The following is a 24,515-nucleotide window of genomic DNA, read 5'->3' on the forward strand; positions in this document are numbered from 1 at the left end:
CTTTTAAGGCCCTCCCTGGTGGCACAGTGGGTTAAAGCGCAGCACTAAGAAGCTAAAGCCACTTCCGCATGAGTTCGATTCCCGCCTGCCCTGGAGGTGACCGCATGGCGCGGCAGACCTCTCCTGACCCGCCCGCTGCTCCCCTCAGCAGTGTACTTCGTAGATCTGCCTGTTCTGTTCCCCTCTCTGTCTCTGGTGAATCCTCTCACCCTCCACATCTCTGGCCTGTACCCCAGTTCCATATGAATAAATAAATAAATCTTAAAAAAAAAAATGAGTTTTAAGCTACACCTCTTGGACCAAAGTTTAGTTAAGCTTAACTTACCTTTCTTGAGACTATATCTCTTCATTAGTTTTAAAAACTTAACGGCAAATATAATTTCATTAATAACTGACTTAAATAGAGTTTAATTTTTCTATAAATTGACTTTGTAGATTTAACTAAATATTATAAATTGATCCTAGCTAATGTTACATGAAAACTGACAGTCTTAATAAACAACCAAAACATAAGCCTAATGATAACAATAATATGGCTGAAAGTACAACTTTATATATAAGGCTGAAAAAAACATTTCTGAATGACAGCAGACTCAAAATACAGGCATAGTAGTTACAGAATTATTGTAATTATATGTTGATTTCTTGATCAGTTATAGGCCTTACATGTGCTTTAAAAGTATAATTTTTGAAACTAAAGATAGCAAATGAGACATTTGCTATGAGGGATTAAGTCATATTTCAGTAGCTCTAGCATTTGTACCCAAACTGTTTCAACTCCAGCCTGTGCTTCTAACTAGTATTGCAAATAAACAAAGAACTCTTACAAACTAGAAAAAAGTAATCTAGTAGAAAAATAAATGGGAGATGAAGACATTACATGGAAATATAGATGGTGCTAGCAAGCATATTGAGATATTCCACTGTTGATTATGGAAGTGTAAATTTTCATAATGAAATATATTTATCAAACATGAAGACAGTGGTTAGTGTATGCTGTCAAGTTACCTCCAGCCTCTGCAGCCTGAGTTTGAACCCTGGCCAGGAAGCTAACCCATGTGGAGCATCAGACTTCTCCTGTCTTGTCTGCTGCTCTCCTCAGCAGTTTATTTCAGTTGATCTGCCTATTCTGCTCCCCACTCTGTCTCTAGTGAATCCTCTCACCCCCTGCACCTCTGACATATTTATGTATGCATAAATAACTAAAATCTTTAAACAAAGAAACACAAAAACACAAAAATTGTACCAGAGCAGCAAGGATATGAGGGGGTAAGTAACTTCTGTGGAAGTGAAATTATTAGTAGTTGTCACTTGTTTTAAGTATATATACCATTCACCTTGCATTTGTGTTCACAAATGTATGTACATAAGAACATTTACAGCTGTGATGCTTAGAGTAATATTAGAAAGAAGTCCTCCTTCATTAAGGGAAATGGGATTTAATGATGATTTAGTGTGTTGACCTGTGCAGCTTTTAGAACTAAGTGGGTCTATGAACTTGGACAGGTTGTTGAGTGACGAAACTGGCATAATATCTGATTTTTAACATATGTGAAAAGTAGTAGTCCTTGAAAAGTAGTAGTATAGCCTGAAGCAGTAATTGGGCTTAAGCCTGGGGTGCTAAGGAGGAAAGCTTGAATTTTTTTTAATTCAATATGAATGACTTTTGAATTAAAAAATAAAAGTGTTGCTTGGGGTTACTTTGTTTTGATTTTGTAGATATAGGTCAGTGATTGTTAACATTTTTTCCCTATCCCAGACATCTCAATTTGTCTGTTTATGTCTAATATCCTTTGCTTGATGTTTGGGTACAGCAGTGAACAAGACAGAAAGGTCCCTGAGCTTGTGGAGTGTACATTCTAGTTCGAGGAGAGAGATGAGAGATAATGTAAGAAAATCTTGTTATAAAGTGGCAAATGTAAAGGAGAAAAACAAAGCAGATGGGAATGGCCAGGGTAAGTAAAACTCAACGTGCTGTTGACATTTGGGTTAAGACAAAGAGAGTTGGCATATAAGGCTTGTTAATACAGTTATCTGAGGAAAGAGCATTCCAAACCAAAATTCTCCAAGTGGAACCTGCTTGTTTGAAAATGGCAAAAAGGCAAGTGGTGCTACAGTGCACTGGAGGGGTGACTTGTGTCTGCTGAAATACAGGTTGAACATAAAAAGACTCTTTGTCTGCTAACCTAACCTTTTTGATAAGAATAAAAAATTATGCTTTTGTGTTTTGAAATTTCAAAAACAGTTTACTATCTTTGAAAACTGAGACTGTATGCTAGATTGCTTACTTAAAACCATCTGTTATCACCCCTAGAGAATTTGTTCTGACCTAATGACTTTCTCATCCATTCACCCAAGAAACAACACATAGATTGTTGGATTTGATAAAGTAATGACTTCATTAGAAATTTTTGGGAAATAAGGAAAATAAAACGTTAATTAGAGTAGCTAGCTAGCTAACTAAAACTCACCTTGTTCCTTTGTTCGCTACTGTAACAATACTCACACTTCTGGTAACCAGCTGTGTGGGTTTTTTTCCACATTAATTCTCCTACACTCATTGGCTTTCCTACAGTTCAGTCAATTCTGATACTATCTATGTGGAGTTAGCATCAGATCCCACAGATTAAAGGATCAGTCCCACATGATTATGTCAGACATTGGTTGCAAGTCCTGATTGTCAGTAGTACTTTTATTAAACTAAATATAAATTGGGGTTCTCATAGCCTTCAAAGAGTTCCATAATTTACTAGCACAACTCACAAAACTAAGAAACACTTGTTTACTGAATTGTAATTTAATAATGGATAAGCTTAAGAACACAGATGAGCTTTCAGAACAAAAGTTCCATAGGGAGCTCTGTCTCCATGGAGGAGTGCCCTACCCTCCTGGCACATGCTGTCTGTTCAACTCAGAATTCGCCCTATCCTATACTTCTTTTTGATTTTTATATCAGCTACAACATTTAGACATAATTAATAACGATTTCCTCTCCAAAGAATGCAGGATAAGACTAAAAGTATTAAAGTTCTAGTCATTAGAACAAGAGTCTCCTAGCATCTTTATAACCACTTACTTGGTTTGTTTGGAACACCCTTTCAAGAGCCCTCTTTTGTTGGGAAGTTACTAAAGTATCCACATAGAATAATAGTGTGTAACAATGAATGCCAGAGGTTGGATTTCACTTAGTATCCATAGAATTGCTGGTTTTTTTTCTCCTCCCTTCTACAGGGCAGTACCTGAGCCTGCACCTACATCTGATAGGTAGGTCAATCTGGTGCTACTAAGTAAAGGAAACTTAAGGGAGGGGCAGTTCTCAACTTCTACTAGAAGATAGTTTGCTGCCTCAAAATGCAACTCTAAATCATTTGTCATCCCAACTTCCTTTCCTCTTCTAGCTTTTGCTGGTGCATATTTCTTCCATGTCAGGATAGTCCCTAGACCCCTCACTGAGGTTGTAAAATTGCTGAGAGTAAGACAGGAGAGCTAATCATGAGCCAGACTTTAGACAGACACAAGCTTAGTATGCCCCACCTATTTTAAATATGTCATCTTTGGCAAATGACTTAACTACTTGAGTTTATTTACTTACATTATGGAAATAAAATAGTTTATATTGTATTTACTTTGAGGGTTACACAAAATATTGTGTAAGTCCTAAGGATATACTGCGTTGCACATAGTAAGCCTTCAGTAAATCATATCTACTGCTACTATTGTCATTAGTGTTACCTACCTAGGGCCCCAGCTGCTTTTCAGACATTTGAAAAATATCTCAATATTTGTGAGCATTCCTGCCTGTCTTGTTGGCAATTTGCCAACACAGGTTTTTTTTTGTTGTTTTTTTTTTAAGACATAGAATGTTATAAATGCAGCTGAAATTTCTACCTTTCTCTGAACATCCCTTTCACCTAGGGTAAATACTATTTTAAAATTTGCAAATTGGTGTGATACTTTTTGTATCCATTTGGGTTTGCAGTTACAAATGAGGCAGTAATATTCTCTTTCCTCCACCTAGTTTATTCAAAGAAATAATTGAATGATAGATACTAGTACTTAGAACTGAGGATTTGTGGACCAGAGATTGGGTTTTGGAGGAATAGGACTCATCCAGTCATATTGTTAGTCATCCTGGCAGAGAACATTAGCCACCTCCTAGACCCAGGCCCTCTCTACCATACTCTTTCATTGGGATTTAATACCATCCAGCTCTGTTTCCAGCAACATTTCTCAACTCTCACCAGAAGATGGAAGCTGTGGTTCCTGCTGCCTTGTGTAGTTCCCTCCCAGATTTCATATAATGTGTCTAATTTGGGAAATCTTGGTCACATGCCTGCACTCTAGCAGCAGGAAAGGTTGGGGAACTGCTTCTGGCTTCTGCCTTAGGGAGGCAGCATTTATAAGATAATGTACTTTGCAAACATGGGTTTGTAGCCCTAAAAATGGAACTAAAATCCGCTACTTGGATTTTACAGGCTGATTGATATCCTGATCATAATATTAGATTGTTGTACCCTTTGTCACTGCCCTTTGTCTTGGGTCTTTTATCCATATTTAAATCTCTTCCCAATCTTATTTCTAAGTTTATTTTTATAAGTTTAGTAAATACTTAGCAATTGAAAGCTCAAAAGTGCATTTTTATACAGTAAACTTCTACCAAGTTCATTACGGGTTTGCTAACTATTATTAAAAGGAGTAGATAGCTTTGGACTCCAGTGCTGTGATTCTTCTTATTCTGTATACTAAGTAGTATTTTCAGCAGCCTGTCCTCAGAACATGAAATAGAATGTAAGCAACTATGTTACTCTAAGAAGGAAGGAGGCAGGCAGGTGAGAGTGATATCTATTTAACTCATATCAGATATTATCAGTATAATACTAATAAACTATTTTACTTTTGGGTGACACAAAAGAGATTGGGGTGTTTTTTGTACCTGTAGCACATTGTAGTTAGGAACCACATTTCCAGTGATTGCTAACTGCAGGTGATTAGATGTTGGACCAGTTCAATTTTAGAGAAATGTGAGAAAAGAGCTTTCTTTTTCCTTGTAGTAAAATAATTCTATTTTTTAAAAAAGACTTATTTATGCATACAAGAGCTGGGGTTTAGGCCAGAGTTGTGGGGGTGAGAGGATTCACCAGAGACAGAGTGGGGAGCAGAACAGATCTATTGAAATATACTGCTGAGGGAAGTAGTGGACGAGACAGGGGAGGTCTCCTATGCCATATGGGTCACCTCCCTGGCTGGAATTGAACTCATGCTGCAGTGGTTGTGGATAGCTACAATAGTGTTGTGCTTTAACCTATTGTACCTCCAGGGAGGACCCCTGTTTGTTTTTTAAGATTTATTTATACATACAAGAACTAGTTCTAGGTCATAGTTTGGGGAGGAAGGGTTGAAAGGATTCACCGAGACAGAATGGTAAGCAGAACAGGCAGATCAACTGAAATAACTGCTGAGGGTAGCAGCGAGCAAGACAGAGGTCTGCTGCACCATGTGGGTTAGTGCCTTGGCCAGGGATCAAATTCATACTACAGTGGCTGAAGATAGTTTGATAGCACTGACACTTTAGCCCCTGCATCACCAGAGAGGGCCTAAAATAGTTCTAAAAATTATTTATGTGGTAGAGTTTGGAGATTGATCAAACACAGACACTCAGTTTATTCTCCTTTAAATAAAATACTGGTTTTACACTTTAGCCAAAAATAAAGAAATGGTACTAGTATTTTTTCCCAATCACTACAATGATTGGAATTAAAGATTCTTAATTAGATATAATACATGTATTACTTCAGGATTTCTCATTGCTCCATAGAATAGTTGGTCATTGTATTGGGCTTTGGTTTACTTAGTTTGTGAATAACACTGATATAAAGAAATAAGATTATTCATTCTGCAGACTAGTTAAAACCTTGACAAGTGAGAACCAGTAAAACTTGTAGACAAGTGCTTATCAACTTTAAATATTTAAGGTGTAGTAGAATCATTTGGAGAGTTTCCAGAACAAATGATTGCCCCCCATCTTTTCCCCTCATCAGATCCGTCGTCCTCCTCTCCTCCCCCCAAATTTTCATTCTGTTGCCTTGGGTTCTGAGAATTTCTTGGGTTGCTTGTTTTTGCCAGTTTTGAGCTTATAGCTCTGTATAAAGTATACACCTTAGTGATTTGGCTTACACATATGGTGAAATGATTTTGATGATCTCATATAGATTACCTTCTATACCCAAAAAGGATGAAGAATACATCTTTTCTTGTGATGAGAACTCTTAGAACTTACTCTCTTAACTTTCATATATACCATTCAATAGTATTTATTAGTTATCAAGTTGTACATTATATCCCTAGTCCTTACTTATTTTATTACTAAAAGTTTGTATCTTTTGACAATCTTCATTCAATTCTTCCTCCCCATACCTCCTACTTCTGGTAGCTACAAATTTGATCTCTTTTCTGTGAGGTTGTTTTTGTTCATTTGCTTTTAGGAAAATTTCACATATGTGAAACTGTACGGTATTTTTCTGACTTAATGCACTCAACATAATGCCCTCAAAGTCCATCCATGTTGTTGCAGATGGCATGATTTTCTCTTTTTTGTTATTAAATAATATTCCATTGTATATACAATACACATATGTGCGTGTACACATACATATGTGTATTCCAAATATTTTTTGTTCATTTTATTGATTGTTTCCATATCTTGACTATTATAAGTAGTGCTTTTGTGAACATGGGGATGGAATTATCTCTTCTTTAGCATAGTGTTCCTGTTTCCAGAGAATTTGCCTTTCTAACAAATTCCTAGGTTGAAACTGCAACTGCTAAACTAACACATTCAGACTTACTTTTGAAAAACTTAATTACTAAATGAAACAAAGAATCTGGAAAAGAAGTCATGACAATAAATGATAGATCCAACTCAGAATTGAAATCTAATCCCAGTTTGATGACTGTACAGAAAATGTAGAACATAGTCTGTTCAAGTTGAAAAGGGAAAGTCAGAATGCTTAAGAAAAAAGTAACTAACATTGTGCATGTAATGTGATCAGAAGCCTAAAAGCATAGCTACTTTAAGTATACCTCTTGTATTCTACAGGGGAGGGAGGAAGAGCAGTTAACTAGAAAAGGGAAAGGGAAATTGAGAAAATGATTCATATGTGAAAGGAACTAGAACATCTAAATGCCCCCAAATAGATGAATGTGCCAAGATGTTGTATATACACGGTAAAATAGTATTCAGGGATCGAAAAAGATAAACTCATGCTATTGCAAAATGAGTGGAGCTAGAATAGTTGATGCTAAGTGAATTCAGAAGGAAAAAGATAAATATAGCATGGTTTCACTTTTATGCGGAATATAGCAAAACCAAACAAGTCAAGGAAAAAGACAAAACTTGTTAATTAACCATAGATTGGAGGCATATAGCAGGGGTGGGGGTGGAAAAGGCCGGAGGACTATGGAGATGGAGCAAATAAAATAAAAAATAAAAGGAAGTAAAGTACATTGTGATTTATGAGTGCCTGCTAGAAGGTAAGAAACATTTTTGAAGCAATAAAACCTATTTCATTTCTCTAGAAAGGTACCCCTCCATTGATATATTACTTTTTAGAATATACTAGGATTGGAATGTCTTGTATCTCTTAGTTTTGTGTCTTTTAAAAAACATTGTAAATCTAGGCTGCTCTTTTTACTTCTTTGTTTAGATATCATTGTGTCAGTTTTTTCAAACAAGTTGACTAGTTTTCACAATATAGAGTAAAACATAAAATTCATCAAGTACAATACCAACCTAGATTTTTGCGTTTTCCCCTTAGGGGAATCTTTTAAGAAGTATTTCATTGGAACATACTTGCCTAAAGTTTAGCAGTTGCTTCAGTGAACTTCAATTTTGTTTCCTCCTAGGTTGAAATGAAATTTAATACTCTCTATTTAAAAGGTAATATTACCTATGGATGAATGAAATTGCTGAGGCGATTTAATTTTTATTGACTTATGTTACTTATGATTAAGAATTATGAACATACATCTGATACCTTTTTTAAAATAAATTTATATTGAAATGCTTTCTGCAACTGGAAAGCTAGGGAGATCCCCACTGGCCCAAGGATGTTGGATCTTGTCCCCCCATCCCTTCTTACCTCCCTCAAAGCCCTTCAAAAAAAATCATTTGAGGGCCCTCCCTGGTGGCGCAGCGGGTTAAAGCACAGCACTAAGAAGTTTAAGTCACTTCAGCATGAGTTCGAACCCCGCCTGCCCCGGAGGTGACCACATTGGGCGGCAGACCTCTCCTGACCCGCCCGCTGCTCCCCTCAGCAGTGTACTTCCTCGATCTGCCTGTTCTGCTCCCCACTCTGTCTCTGGTGAATCCTCTCACCCTCCGCATCTCTGGCCTGTCCCCCAGTTCTGTATGAATAAATAAATAAATCTTTTAAAAAAATCATTTGAGCCAAATAAATAAAGAAAAACAGAATTTTAATGAAGTAAACATTGGTTTATAACATATACATTTCAGCATTTTAATTTGACATCTGCTTTCTTACTCAATACGTTGACATTAGTATGGAAGTATCAGGAGTTATATTCTTTAACTCCTACTCTCATGATTTAAAATTCTAGCTACTTTGAATATACTTATTTTTTCTGGAGTGAAGGAATAGATGCCTCTAGTTTTGATCTTTAGTGTTTCAGCTAACTTAGTGGTTTTGGTTGTGTTCGTAAATGGTTTTAAAGAAAAATTCAATGAAATCATGTAGCATATGAGCCTACAATTCAGTGATAATGACTACACTTTAAAAATGTTGTGTTTCAGCAAGAGTAATAATTGTCAAACATACTATGTACTTAAGTATACAGCAATGGTTCCTAAAGGGTGGTTTAGGGAATGAGAGCCCCTGCTACTCTCTCAAGTTCCAAAATATCAGAGCTCTGTTTTAAATGGATTTTTTTTTTAAATTTATTTATTCATACAGAACTGGGGTACAGGCCAGAGATGCGGAGGGTGAGAGGATTCACCAGAGACAGAGTGGGGAGCAGAACAGGCAGATCCACGAAGTACACTGCTGAGGGGAGCAGTGGGCGGGTCAGGAGAGTTCTGCCGCGCCATGTGGTCTCCTCCGGGGCAGGCGGGAATCAAACTCATGCGGAAGTGGTTTCAGCCTCTTAGTGCTGTGCTTTAACCCGCTGCGCCACCAGGGAGGGCCCAGAGCTCTGTTTTTATTATAATACTATATTAGACATTATTTTCCTTTTTCACTCTCGTGAATATACAGTTGAGTTTTGCAAAGTCCGTATGTAATGTATGATAATATAACGTATTAAATGCAGTAGCAGAGCTCCAGTTCAGTTAAGTTACCCTCCAAAGATACTTGCAAAAATGTAAGACAGTACCGCTTGTATTTTGTTTTAGCAAATAGTTGGTTTTTGTAAGAATACATTAACATGTAGGGCCTCCCTATGGTGTAATTGTCAGCATTATGAAGTTTTCTGTAACTACTGCAGCATGAGTTCAGTCCCTGGCCAGGGAGGTGACACAAATGGTGCAGTAGCCCACTCCTCAGCAGTGTCTTTCAATCTGCCTGTTCTGCTCCCCACTCAAACTCCAGTGAATCCTTTCACCCCCGCACCTCTGGCCTGTACCATAGCTCTTGTACGCATAAATAAATAAATCTTTGTTAAAAAGAACATATAAATATGTAATGGCTTTATGTTAGTATTTTTAAATATTTAGTTTTTGTGGTTAAGTTTCCTAATTTTAATGTCTAATACAGTAAATACTAATATCCGTACAAAAGCTCTTTTGGGTTCTCAATTTTTTGAGTGTCCTGATATCAAAAACTTGAAAACTGGGGCCCTCCTTGGTAGTACAACTGTTAAAGTGAAGTGCAATAAAGCTATCCACAGCCACTGCAGCACTAGTTTGATCCCTGGCCAGGGAGGTTACTCACATGGCATGGCCAACTTCTCCGGACCCTTCCACTGCTCCCCTCAGCAGTGTATTTCAGTGCATCTGCCTGTTCTGTTCCCCACTCTGTACCCCATTCTGTCTCTGTTGAATCCTCTCACCCCGCCCCCACACCTCTGGTCTGTACCCCAGTTCCTATATACATAAATGAATGAATCTTTTTTAAAAAAAGAAAGAAACCCTGTGACAGTTACCAGTTATTTCATGTTTTCCTCAACCACCTGAAGATGATTTTCTAAGATTTGCCTATTTTGGTCATTCATATAAATGGAATGACCGATCAAACATTGTTTTCAAGGTTCATTTATGTAGTAACATATATCAACATTTCATTGCTAAATAATGTAATATGAATATACATTTTATTTATCCATTCATTAGTTGGTAGACTTTGAGTTGTTTCCCCTTTTAGCAGTTTTGAATAATTCTGCATAAAACATCTGTATACGAGTTTTTGTATGAATATCCTTTTCATTTTTCTTGTGCATGTACCTAGAAGTAGACTATTGGCTTATAAGATTTACTGTATCTTTTTAACATAGTATTTTTACCTTTTTGAGGAATTGCCATACTTTTCCAGAGTGACTACACCAATTTCACATTCTCTTAAGTAAGCAGTGTATGGGGATTCCAAATTCTTCACACCTTATTAACATTTCTTTCTGTCTTTCTTACTATGGCCATCCTAATGGGTTTGAAATGAATCTCATGTGATTTTGATACGCTATTCCCTGAGGTTGAGAATTTTTCATATATTTAATAATAGGCCATTGCATATTGTCTTTGGAGAACTATTCAGATTAGCATCCATTTTTTGTATATGATAGGAAGTAGCAGTCCAAGTTGATTCTTTTTATATAGCCAGTTGTCCCACCAACTCCTTGATTATCCTTGGTTATCTTTTATATTTCCTGCCATTAAACAGATATAATGCCTTATTTGATGTTTTGTTTTCTATCTTTCTAATTCCTGCCTATGTATAGGTAATTTGTTTTTTGTAGGTCTTGCTGGTGGTTTAGGGGCTAAGTCTCGGCACTGACTTCAATCCTGTCAGGTTGCTAACCCACATATGGCACAGCAGACCTGTCCTGTGTCACCTGCTGCTCCCTTTAGTAGTGCATTTCAGTACATCAGCCTGTGTACATCAGTGTTTCCCACTCTTACTCTGGTGAATCCTCTTAGCCTCCACACCTCTGCCCTATATCCCTGTTCTTCTCTGCATAAGTAAATAAAAATAAATGTTAAAAAGAAAAAAAAAAACGCAAAATGTTATGATAGGCCCCATTTGATAGTCAAGCTTACTTTTGGGTGTATATGTTTTGCTTTGCAATGTGATGATAGAGAATTTTACATGTGGTTTAGAGATTGTGACCTCTTCTGAAGCCTTGGGTATGACAACCACTCCCTCTTCCTTATATAACTCAGCGCGTCTGCCTGAGACTGTTTCCCCTTTGGGTGTGTATTTTTAATGTTACCTGATGTCACTCACTGGTGAATCTTGTTGTCACAGGTACAGGTGCAGGTACAGCAATCTCCACAACAGGTCTTGGCTCAACAGCTCTCACCGCAGCTCACTGTTCACCAGCCTACTGAACAGCCCATCCAGGTCCAGGTGCAGATTCAAGGCCAAGCACCACAGCCTGCAGCCCCCTCCATCCAGACCCCATCTCTGCAGAACCCCAGTCCCTCACAGCTGCAGGCGGCCCAGATCCAGGTGCAGCACGTACAGGCGGCCCAACAGATCCAAGCTACAGAGATCCCAGAGGAGCATATCCCACATCAACAAATCCAAGCTCAGCTGGTGGCTGGCCAGTCTCTTGCTGGGGGTCAGCAGATCCAAATCCAGACCGTGGGTGCCCTTTCCCCACCACCGTCACAGCAGGGCTCTCCCCGGGAAGGAGAGCGACGGGTTGGAACAGCCAGTGTCCTCCAGCCAGTGAAGAAGCGCAAAGTGGACCTGCCTATCACTGTGTCCTACGCCATCTCAGGGCAACCAGTGGCCACTGTGCTGGCCATTCCACAGGGCCAGCAGCAGAGTTATGTGTCTTTGAGGCCAGACTTACTGACAGTAGACAGTGCCCACCTATACAGTGCCACTGGGACCATTACTAGCCCTACAGGAGAAACCTGGACCATCCCTGTTTATTCTGCCCAGCCCCGGGGGGATCCTCAGCAACAGAGCATTACCCACATCGCCATTCCCCAGGAAGCCTACAACACAGTTCACGTCAGTGGCTCACCCACAGCCCTGGCAGCTGTAAAGCTGGAGGATGACAAGGAGAAGATGGTGGGCACCACGTCTGTAGTGAAAAACTCCCATGAAGAGGTAGTGCAGACCCTTGCAAACTCTCTCTTTCCAGCACAGTTTATGAATGGCAACATCCACATTCCAGTGGCTGTGCAGGCTGTGGCAGGCACATACCAGAATACAGCTCAGACTGTCCATATATGGGACCCGCAACAGCAGCCGCAGCAACAAACTCCCCAGGAACAGACACCACCACCACAGCAACAGCAACAGCAACAGCTTCAGGTTACTTGTTCTGTAAGTGAAATTTACCTGTAGAGCAGCTTGCTCCCTTAGGACCCAGCACAACACTGAACTTGCCTGGCAATCTCTTGAGCCTCTGGCTTGTTTACGGCAATGATGTTGGTCTTAAAATAACTTAATGTTTAATATTTTAGTTGGGATGGGGTAGGGGGACAAAAGCAGTATTGAAACTATACAACTGGAGGTAGGATTTATATCTTAGTACCTGGAGGTAAATAAAATGAGCACCTACTTTGGGGCTATATATCTGGGTTGTTACTTCTATTTAGTAAGGGTATAATTAAAGGTAGAGACTAATAGGATACCTTGAGTATTATCTAGACTCAGTGAGCTTCTTTCTGCATCACAAATGAATGGATCTAGTGAAATTCTTATAGTTTAGCCCACAGGCTGTAAATTCAGCCCACTGGAGAGGCTATAAAGTTGTTTCTTTAGTTGTCATCTGTGGATACTGTGTAGGTGAATTTTAAAACTAAAATACTTCCTGATGGGCTTGTGATCAACTTTAGGAGTTGTGAATAAGCCACTTAATGCATTCGGACTTCTAGTACTTGTAATAGTCAAGACAATTAGTTAATTGAGTTTTCTGTCATGGCAGCTATGTTGAAAATTTTTTAACTTTATTATTCAAAATAATTTTAGATTTACAGAAAAGTTGCAAAAATAGAACTAACTTTAAAATTGTTTGGTTCATCTGTCATTTCTGACTGTCAGTCATCTTAAGACCTTCACAGAGTTGTGGATATATCCATTCTTTAAAAATGTTAGTAAACTTTGTGGTCCCTTGCCTAACAGACCTTTGCAGTGAATATAAGGCTTCTGGCCTCATGGGATGATGAAGGCAGTATGTCAGCAGGGCAAGGTCTCATGGGAATGCATGTAAGGAAGCTGGCACAAACAAGGCACCACTAGAACAGATACCACATTCAAGAACTCAGTCCATAGGTGACTAAATAAATAAAAGCTAACGAATTGCTTTCATAAAGGCAAGTATAACACCAATAGTATATCAGTTGTCTTTGTTAATGACCTGTTAAATATGTAGCTGGCCATTCTAGAAGTAGATCAAGACAGTCATTGCTTATCAGTTAACTCTTAGCTTAGAAGTAAGAACATGATTTCTAGTTATTTGGATTATTTATAAACAGCAAAATTGAGTTACACAGAGAGACATGTTGAGAAGCCTAAAACCATTGTAGGTTAAAAAAACAACAACACAGACTTCTTTATGAAAAAAGTTGTTATTTGCTGTCTGGCTTATGACTTAAATAGAGGTTAATGGAGCAGCATGAATGTATATCCAGGGGTATACATAAGAGATATGGCCTAGGGTAACATGAGAGTGGGGCTGTAGGAAAGGAGTTGTTAATACAGGGAACAAAGAAGTTATCTTCCTAACTCAAGGAATTGAGCTTGTTTTGATTTGTGGTAACAAAATTTTTGAGAATCATTAAGATTTGTGGCCACAAGCGCAATCTCTATGTAGGAGAAACCAGCCAGGAGACTTGTAATGGATTTTTGCTCAAGGGATGGAGTTCATCAAGCCTACCCTGATGGGGACATTGGTTGGGCCTATTTTGGTTCTTACTGGACCCTTAATTTATAAATCTGGGCCATCCAGCAGATCTGGAATTCTTTTGGTAGGCCCATATTCTTTACAGGCTTTATCTCCTGTGAGAGAGTTCTTATAGAAGCTTTAGTCAAATACTATTAACAGAAAAAGAAAAAATGGGAGGACATCTAGCATACAGGAAAGATGAGTTTGTAGATTTATACCATATACAAACTTCTACATTCCTTATCACACTCCATGCTTAAATGTTGTGGAGCAAAGTGACTATCACAGTCTCAGTCCTTGGAGCACTCACTGCTCTTGGGGAAGATAATTGTGTTATGAGTTGAACCCCAAAGAGCTGATAAGAAGGTGTTTTCTGTTGCCTGGTATGCCCTTTATGAAAGCCCTTTTACGTCCTCTCTTTAGAACCAAATTCATGGTAAAACTGTCCTCCCTTGACCTCACCATCCACCCCTAGCAATTGCCCTGGTTTTGTCACTCAACTTGATTCCCAGAGTTCTCAAAAGCATTACTATACAAACTGACTCCACTGAGTCTGTTCTTATCAAGGTCAGAGGTGACCTCCCTGTGACCAGGCATGTCTGGTTTTATTTCACTTAAAGCAACATATGACACAGTAAACCATACCTCCTCTTGAAATCATGCTGAGCTTGCATGTTATTACACACTCCTCGTTTTCATGTTACCATACTGATTCTTTTTCCTTTTCAGGAGATTTTGCTGGTATTTACTTCCTCCTCCTCTATCTGAACTGCTCCTCAAAGCTCAGTACTAGCTCTGTTCTCCCTAAGGAATTTATTCTGATTTTCAGCATCTTCTGGATGAGTATGGCTTCATTTGAAGATGATAATGACAGCCACTCTGTGCCAACAAGCAACTATTTTAATTGCTAAGTGTATTTAGTCATTTAACTCTAACACCAACCTAAGTATTTAGTACAATCTCCATTTTTTTCAAGTAAGGGAACTGAATCACTGAGATTAAATGACCTTGCTAACACTGTCACTAGTAAGTAGCAAAGTTGGCATTCAACCCTGAGTCCCATATCTTAATCCAAATTGGCACACACATCTTTATTTCTAGACAGTCTTATCTTTTACTTAGATTATGGCAATGCCTCAACTTTTCATTAGCATTAGACCACTGTCAAAAACTCACCCCATCTTAGAAAGTGGTACCATCATCCACACATAGTTTAAGCCAGAAACCTAGAATCAGATTTGACTCTATTTACTATATTCTCTTGCTCATGGCCATGTTGTTTCTGCCACCAAACTTCTCATAATGTCTTAATGCAGGTCATTAGTTCCTGTTTCCACTTTTCCCCTTCAACCCATTGTCCATAGATCAGCAAGAGTAGTTTTCTTAAATGTTAAATTATGTCACTTCTACCTTGTAATTCAAGAGCTCTTTTACAAATAGGGGAAACTGTACCATAGTATACAAGGTCCTTCTTATATAGGTAGTTTTATGCCTGAGTGGAAGCACTGCCACCTGTACCCACAATTGGACCATGTGGAAGAATTCTGGCTGTTAACATGCTTGGAATTGTTACATTTAGTGGGTGGATGTGCACAATGAAAGGGGCCTGGCTAAACCCAGTAGAGCAGCGCTTTCCCACATTTTCTGGCCCCATCTACTTATCTAATTAAGCTCATAGAATTCCAGCTTGGGTAAATGATATTGCTGTTGAGCAAGATAGGGAGGAAACTGAGCAAAGTAGTTCTGGACACTGAAGGTGATAAGTTCTGAACTTTGAAGTGGTTGTGAGATGTTCAGTTGGAGATGCGTAGTACTCATTGGGTATGTTAAGGGAGGTAGAGCTGGGAGGTGCAAAGTTAGAAATTTCCACAAACGTAAATCTAAACCAGGAAAGCAGGTGAGAAAGAACAAGGATAATGGTATTTGCATTGAGATTTAGGTCTAGAATGGAGTCCCAGAGTTGATATTTAGGGGTCTAGAGCCCCTTGTTTAGTACATCTTATCAAAACTAATAGAGTAGTTTTTGTTGATTATTGAACTTAGATGTTAGGTATAAAATATTTTTCCTTCAATATGAGTGATTTGACCTTCTTTGGTCATTTTGCCAGAAGTTCCCTGGCATGGGAAATTGCTCAAGAGAATTTGTTCAGAATATAGACAGGAATATGAGACCCAGGAACCTGTGTTTGGTATCTGTCCCACCTGGTAGGGATTGTGTTCAAGACTCTTGGATAATCTCTGCCTATATCACTTGGCTATAAATACCTTTGAATATGGGACCGTTCTTCCTTTGGAGGCAGGCAAGGCAGAGCAATACCACCGTCCTTTTCAGCCAGAGCAGTATTACAGAGAACAAATATGAAGAAAAATGGAGCCTTATATATAGCTAGAGACGCCATAGAGATAGAGCCATTTAAATCTTATTCTCTCAGTTTATAATGACAGGTAGGAGGACACAACTTGTATGTTGTACCTTTCAGTTTCTAAACACTAATTTTCAGACATGACTGGGCCTTAAAATCACCCGGAACATTTTAAAAATACAGCAGGCTTCCACCTTAGACCAAAATCAGAATTCTGAAACTATGCCTCAGGCAAGGACATTTTGTAAAAGCAGCCCCTCATATTCCCCCAGATGAATGACTGCAACCTTGGTCATTTTAAGGTGCAATCAAGTTTTAACATTCATTGCTCCAGTGTGGTCTGCAGACCAGCTTCCACCTTGGGAGTTTGTTAAAAAGGCAGAATCTGGCCCTCCCTGGTGGCGCAGCGGGTTAAAGCACAGCACTGAGAATCTAAAGCCACTTCCGCATGAGTTCGATTCTTGCCTGCCCCAGAGGTGACCACATGGCGTGGCAGACCTCTCCTGGCCCGCCCGCTGCTCCCTTCAGCAGTGTGCTTCGTCAATCTGCCTGTTCTGTTCCCCACTCTGTCTCTGGTGAAGCCTCTCACCACCCCTGAGCCTCTGGCCTGTACCCCAGTTCTGTATACACAAATAAATAAATCTTTAAAAAAAAAAAAAAAAAAGGCAGAATCTCAGGGCCTACCCTCTGAGAACTCTCTCATCAGAATCTGTACTTTAATAAAATCCCTAAAAGGTTTGCACATTACAGTTTGATGAACCAGTAGTTTAACCCATTGTTGTGTAGGCCATAGTTTTTAATAGTGACTAGACATTAGAATTGCCTTCTTTTGTTGAAAGGTTTTAAAAAGATTGATGCCTCTGCCTGTTTAGATAGTTCTGGGGTGGAGCCCATGTACTGGTATTTTGAAGTGAGAAATTCAAAAGTATAGCCAAGGCTGAGGAGCACTGTGCCAGCCTTTCCTGTCCCTGGGATAAGAGCTGTTAACTCCAACAGTTCTTGAAGTAAAACAGCAAGGAGAAGTGTGTTGCCTTTTTTTTTTTTTTTTTACTTTTTTAAAGAACTACAAGTGACATTTTTGTTAAACGGCCTGTATTGACACTATTTTCACGGTTTCTTTCTCATAGGCTCAAACTGTCCAGGTTGCTGAAGTTGAACCACAGTCACAACCACAACCTTCCCCAGAACTTCTGCTTCCAAATTCTCTGAAGCCAGAAGAAGGGCTTGAAGTATGGAAAAACTGGGCCCAGACCAAGAATGCTGAGCTAGAGAAGGATGCTCAGAACAGACTGGCACCCATTGGGAGTAAGTGTTTGGGCAGGGGGGTGAAGTGGAGGGAGGGTTAACTCTTTAGTAGATCAGTACTGAAGCAGCAGGAGTTCAGAATGGCAAAAGTTAACTGACTCTGGGGACTAAGGGCCGCCATGCTTAATTGAAGACAAATAAGTAGGCCTGACCTGCAAATGAGCAAGTTTTGTAGTGTTTTCCCAAGATCAGACATTTTTGCACATGGATTTCAGGAGTCAACCTAGCATATTTGGACAGCTCATTTTCTGAAAGGAGATAGGAAACAATTAATATGCCCAAGGTCCTTAGCATTATGCTCATATACTTCTCCATATTACAGAAGGTCAGTTTTGGTAGTGGGGTGGGGGATTGCTTTCGTTTCTTGGGTTTAATATTTTTGGGGCTATGTCAGGGTACAGAGGTTTCTGGAAGGAAGCTTTTATAATAGGGCACATAGAATTACTGCCTTTATAAGCCAGTTCTGATGATAGATAAAAGTGACTGTGTTCATCCCAGCATCCTGATCAACAGTGTTTGTTCTGAGCCCTTCTTCCAGGGATATGATCATACCTAGTAAAGAGGTGACTGTTGCCAGGACCCCCATTCACTTTTAGGGCTTGTGTTGCAGGGCGCCAACTACTGCGATTCCAGGAAGATCTCATCTCTTCTGCTGTTGCTGAGTTGAATTACGGGCTCTGTCTAATGACACGGGAAGCTCGAAATGGAGAAGGTGAACCTTATGATCCAGATGTGCTCTACTATATTTTCCTGTGTATCCAAAAGGTAAGAAATAGTTCTTCACAGGAAGTTAATGAAATGACAAGCAAATGGCTGTAATTAAGATATCCTCTTTCAATTGTATAAACAGGTAACTCAGAAAATATTTTTTCAAAGTTGTTTCATTATCACAGTGATGGGGGAGGGGAAATAACCCATATTGAAACTACATTACTTAAGGACCTGCTTCTGTTGTGGGTGGGTTTACTTGAAGAGTCCCCAAGAACTTATATTCACTTTAGAAAATAAAATGAGAAATAATAATTCTGTCACCTAGAAAAAATTCTGTAAAAGTGTTTGTTATTTTACTTTATTACCTTTTATTAAAGTCACAAATCATTTCTGAACTTTGTTAAATGTAGTCTGTATAAAAAATGATTTATCCAGAATGAGATTTTATACTAAAATACAACTTAACCCTTCTTTCTGCATTAACACAAAATCATTATTTGAAGGGATCTGGCTAGAATATACCAATGTAGCTAGGTTTTTTTTGACAGCTAAGATGAAGCATAACAGAGAAACCTACTTTGGACTGACAGCTTAGGAGAGCAGATTGATTTTTTGGTGTTTGAATGTTCTTCTGAAGAAAATCACAGTATGTTGGAAAAGAAGTTAATTAAAATTCACCCTGTTACCTGGGACTAATAAAAATCTTGCCTCCCAGTTTGTTCTTTTCTGATTATCCAGGGCATTAGGTAATTTTTTTTACCTCTCTGTCTCATCTATGCTTTCCCCAGTACTGGAAAGCAGTACACATAGTCCTCTCCATTTACAGACAAGGAAACTGAGCCTAAAAAATTAAAATAATTATGAGTTATTTAACTTATGCCATTTCTATTAAGAAGTTGATCCCAAAGTCTGCATCATGCTTTTTGCTACCATAGGACAACACTCTGTCTGAGTGAAGTAACATTCACAAAATCTGCCTCGTTGACTGAACTCTGAGAATTATTCTAAAGAGTTGGTCCACATGATGTAAACTACGTTATGGAAGTGTCACTTGCTGGCTAGCTTTGACCTGCCATAAGCATGTTAAAGGGAAATGAATGGTTGGGGAGAGCTGGTGGTACTTGTAGAGTAACAGGTTTATTTTCCCTGAAAGTCTACCAACAACATCTATTGATTGTTTTTCCTTTAGTATCTTTTCGAAAATGGGCGGGTTGATGACATTTTCTCCGATCTTTATTATGTTCGATTCACGGAGTGGCTACATGAAGTTCTGAAGGATGTTCAGCCTCGAGTCACTCCACTTGGTAAGAGTCTTTCTTGTTCTTGGATGTCTTCCCTACCTGGGTTTTAAAAAGATGATGTGAACTAGCAATGATACTACACATGGGTAAGGAAGGTATAAATCTCAAGCTCCATCATCATCCTCTGTGCTGCTTGGCCTTCTATGGAAGGGGCACTGCTCACCAGACAGAAAAGCCAGATGTTCTCAGTTTACAAAGGAGATGGGGCATACAGTGTGTGAGGTAGTTGCTATTTATTTTACCTAAAAATATATTGATTAAAACTAGAATATTGCAGAAATTAAGAATTATGAACTGTTTCACCTGTAGGTTATTCATGTTAGAGATTAGTGGTCCCTTTCCCATATCTTTGAATATATGTTCTATGTCTATGGAGCATTATTTTTGCTTTACCTATAGGTAACTCTTGGACAGCATTTTGTGTTGGAAAGAAGGTGAATTTTGCAGTAGACTATTTGGGTTGGGGAAGGAGCAGGGCCTGTGAGACTGACTGGTTTCCTTTTTTCTCTTTAAGAGTAGTTTGTGGCTTATAGAAAAATTGAGCATTGGGAGGTACTAGAGAATTCCCACATATTTCCCAGTTTCCTCTGCCTGGTATCTTTTATTAATTTGGTATATTTGTTACAATTTATGAGCCAATATTGATACATTTTTATTAATTAAAGTCAATAATTTACACTAGTAGTCATTCCTTATGTTGTATATTGTGTGGGTTACAACAAACCTATGTAATGCATTCACAATTTAAGTATTACAGTTTTGCTGCTTTAAAATCCATTATGTTCTGCCTATACTTCCTTTCATTCCCTCCCTCTTCTTGAGCCCTTAGTTAACAGATTTCTCTATTGTCTCCATGTCTTTATCCTTTCTAATATATTATATAGTTGGAATCCTAGAGCTTGTTGCCTTTTCAAATTGTTTTCTTACACTTTGTAATATGCACTTAATGTTTCTGTGTTTTTTTAATTACTTGATAACTAATTATGTTTTATTGCTGAATAACATTTCATTTAAGGATGTACTACAGTTTATCTGTTCACCTGTTGAAGAATATCTTGCCTGCTTCCAAGTTGTGGAAACTATGGGTGAAGTTGGCATAAATACTGTGTGCAGTTTTTTGGTAAAAGAATAGAGGATCGATAGATCAGAATAGTTCAGAAATAGAGCCAAACACATATAGCTTTGTGTTTGCTCCTGACAAAGGAGCAAAGGCAATTCAACAGAAAAAGTGTAGCTCCTTTCAACAAATGGTGGTAGAAAAACTGGACAGCCACATTTTTTTTTTTTTTTTAGGATTTATTTATTTATGCATACAAAACTGAGATACAGGCCAGAGGTGCAGGAGCGGTGAGAGGCTTCACCAGAGACAGACCTGGGGAGCAGAACAGGCAGATCTACCAAGTACACTGCTGAGGAGAACATTGGGTGGGTCAGGAGAGGTCTGCCGCGCCATGTGGATCCCTTCTAGGGCTGGGGATCGAACTCGCACAGAAGCAGCTGCGGCTGGCTTGCAGTGCTGCATCCTAACCCGTTGAGCCACCAGGGAAGGCCTGGACATCCGCATTTTAAAAATCCAGGTGCAGAACTCACACTCTTCACAAAAATAACTCAAACATGAACTGTAAGCCTAAATGTAAAAAGCAAACTATAAAGCTCCTAGGTCACCTTGTGTTTGATTTTTTTTTTTTTAAAGAGTTATTTATTTATGTATATAAGAGCGGGGATACAGACCAGAGATAACGGGGCTGAGAGGATTCACCAGAAACAGAGTAGGGAGCAGTACTAGATCTACTGAAATACATTGCTTGAGGGGGGCAGCAGGTGGTTCAGGAGAAGTCTGCTGTGACATGTGAGTCAGCTCCCTGGCCAGGGGTGGAACTTGTGCTACAGTGGCTGTGGAAAGAACCACAGAGCTGCACTTTAACCTGTTGCACCACCAGGGAGGGCGCTTGGTGGTGTTTTTTTTGTTTGTTTTTTGGTGTAACACCATAAGCACAATCTGAAAGAAAACAATTTGTACAGTTGACGCTTTTTTAACGGATTTATTTTATTTATGCATGCCAGAAGGGTGTGTTTGTGGGAGGGGGCAGGCAGTGAGAGGATTCACCAGAGACAGGGTGGGAAGCCAAACAGGCAGATCTGCTGAAATACACTACTGAGAGGAGCAGCAGGCAGCACAGGAGTGGTCTGCTGCACCATGTGGGTCAGCATCCTGGCTGGGATCGAACTCAGGCCGAAGTTTAATCTCTAGGCCACAAGGAAAGTCCAATAACCCAACTTCAGAATGAAGAAAAGATATAAACAAATGACTTACCAATGAATATACATGCATCATATATGAAAAGATACTTACATATCATCAGAATTTGCAAATAAAAACAACAATTTAAGATCACTGTACAGCTATTAAAATGGCTGTACTCCCAATCTCTGGCAGTACCAAATGTTCATTAGTGAGCAAAAAGAACTCTCATTCATTCTGGTAAGAATAAAGAATGGTGCAGCCATTTTAAAATAGTTTGTCAATTTCTTGCCAAAATAAAATGTTCTTACAAATATCTGAGTTTTACTCCTGTCTTTAACGTTTATTAAAATGTGTGCTGCTGGGCCCTCCCTGATGGCGCAACTGGTTAAAGCATAGCACTGCAAGCTAGCCACAGCTGCAGAGTTTGACCCCTGCCCTGAAGGTGATCCTCATGGCACAGCAGACCTCTCCTGTCTCACCCACTGCTCCCATCAGCAATGTACTTCATTGATCTGCCTGTTCTGTTCCCCACTCTGTCTCTAGTGAATCCACTCACCACCCCTGTACCTCTGGCTAGTACCCCAGTTCTGTATGCATAAATAAATAAATCTTTTTTTTTTTTAAATGTATGCTGCCTAACCTGCTTTTTTTAAATTGATATATGTGACATAACATTCTTGTTCAAGTATGCAGCAGTGGCTCTATAGGTTCTTTCTTTACACATATACATATATATATATATATATATATATATATATATAAAAGAAATCTAGATAACATCTGTTACCACACATTTATGTGCTTAAACTTTTTAAAAAAAATCATTGAACAAAAACTTTTTTAGTATCTACTATATATACTAGGTGGTATTCCAGGTATTGATAATGTAACATAGTGATTAAAATGGAGTTTACATCTAATTGGGAAGACTGGATAATCAAATTTATGAGTAAATAAAGTACATTGAAGAACACATAAGGATTGAAAGGTTAAGAGCATTAGGGAACCTTCTTTGTCATTAGAACAAAGATTTGAGTGAATAAATCTCTCTTTACATGATTTGCCAATTTCAACTGAAGTGTGTCAATGCAAAATTTTTACTACTGAAATTTTGAGCATATAAAATAAAATGATATTCCCATGTACCCACTCCCCATGGCAAATTTGTTTCATGTTTATACCCCCTTGTTTCCTCCATGCCCACATATTTTGAAATAAATCCTAAACACTTTGTAAATATTTTGATTTGTATGATCTACATACCACAGTGCCACTAACATACCTTTTTTCCCACAAAAATGCTTAGTAATTACAACCAAGATAAAAAAATGTACAAAATGAAGAAGGATATAAAATAAATAAATAAATAAATATTTTTAAAGGTTAAATATAGTAATTACAGAATGACATCCACACTTCCTTTTTTTTGTTTTCTAATTATCTAATGTCCTAATTTTGTCTATCCTACTCAAGGTGCAAATAAAGTCCTTACATTGAAATTGCTGATATGCTTAATAAGCTTTAATCTTTAATTTCCCTCTTGATTCTATTTCTTGCAATTTATGGAAGAAACTAGTCTTATAAATTGTTGCGCTATCTAATTTTTGCTGACTACATACGCTTGAGTTATTTTAACATATTTTTCTGTCCTTTAAATACTTGATCTGGTTTTATGGGGATTTTCTTTTCTTTTGTTCTTTTTGGTTTTCTAACTGTGTGTGTGGTTTTTTTTTTTGTTTGTTTGTTTTGACAAGGTTACAACGTAGATACTTATTTCAATCATACGTACAACATAGATATTTATTTTAATCATATGCCCACAATGTCTAGATCTATTAGTTCATTCAGAGTTGCAAGTGAAGGTATTCTAATGTTATTACTTCTCCATTGGCTGAAATGAAAGGAGGAGAAACTTTACCCTGCCAACTTTTAGAATTCCCAGCAATACAGAAGAGGCATCCATTTTTCCTCCTTTGTTTATCAGTTGTCACAGTAATGAGTTAGTTCACCAATGACGACAAGTTAGTTGGTTTTGGGGTTTTTGTTTTGTTTTGTTTTGTTTTGTTTTTTAAGATTTATCTTATTGGGGCCCTCCCTGGTGGCACAGTGGGTTAAAACACAGCACTACAAAGCTAACAGCAGCTGCAGACAGAGTGGGGAGCAGAACAAGTAGATATACTGAAATATACCACTGGGCCCTCCCTGGTAACACAATGGGTTAAAGCATAGCACTGCAAGCTAACTGCAGCTGCTTCACTACCAGTTCAATCCCCAGCCCCGGAGGTGATCCACATGGCACGGCAGACCTCCTGACCTGCCCACTGTTTCCTTTAGCAGTGTATGTTGTTGATCTGCCCGTTCTGCTCTCTGGTGAATCTTCACACCTCCCCTGTATATCTGGCCTGTACCCCAGTTCTGTATGCATAAATAAATAAATCTTTTTAAAAATAATATCCTAATGAGGGGAACAGGTTAGACAGGAGAGGTTTGCCATGCCATATGGGTTAGCTCCCTGGCCAA

The 24,515-nt window shown here is 38.6% G+C and overlaps 1 protein-coding gene across 4 annotated transcripts in view; it reads left to right on the forward strand.

Moving 5' to 3' along the window:
• Positions 1 to 24,515, forward strand: part of QRICH1 (glutamine-rich 1) — a 43,189-nt gene that overhangs the window by 12,905 nt on the left and 5,769 nt on the right. For all 4 annotated transcript variants that reach the window (XM_004676182.2, XM_012720475.1, XM_012720477.1 and 1 more), the window contains 4 exons: positions 11,472 to 12,506; positions 17,561 to 17,738; positions 18,349 to 18,503; positions 19,639 to 19,753. In XM_004676182.2, the coding sequence (XP_004676239.1) occupies positions 11,472 to 12,506; positions 17,561 to 17,738; positions 18,349 to 18,503; positions 19,639 to 19,753 (1,483 nt within the window). The remainder of the gene's footprint in view (positions 1 to 11,471; positions 12,507 to 17,560; positions 17,739 to 18,348; positions 18,504 to 19,638; positions 19,754 to 24,515) is intronic.

Source organism: Condylura cristata, unplaced genomic scaffold (genome assembly GCF_000260355.1).
Source record: "Condylura cristata isolate star-nosed mole 26May11 unplaced genomic scaffold, ConCri1.0 scaffold00004, whole genome shotgun sequence".
In the NCBI taxonomy this organism is placed as follows: Eukaryota; Metazoa; Chordata; class Mammalia; order Eulipotyphla; family Talpidae; genus Condylura; species Condylura cristata.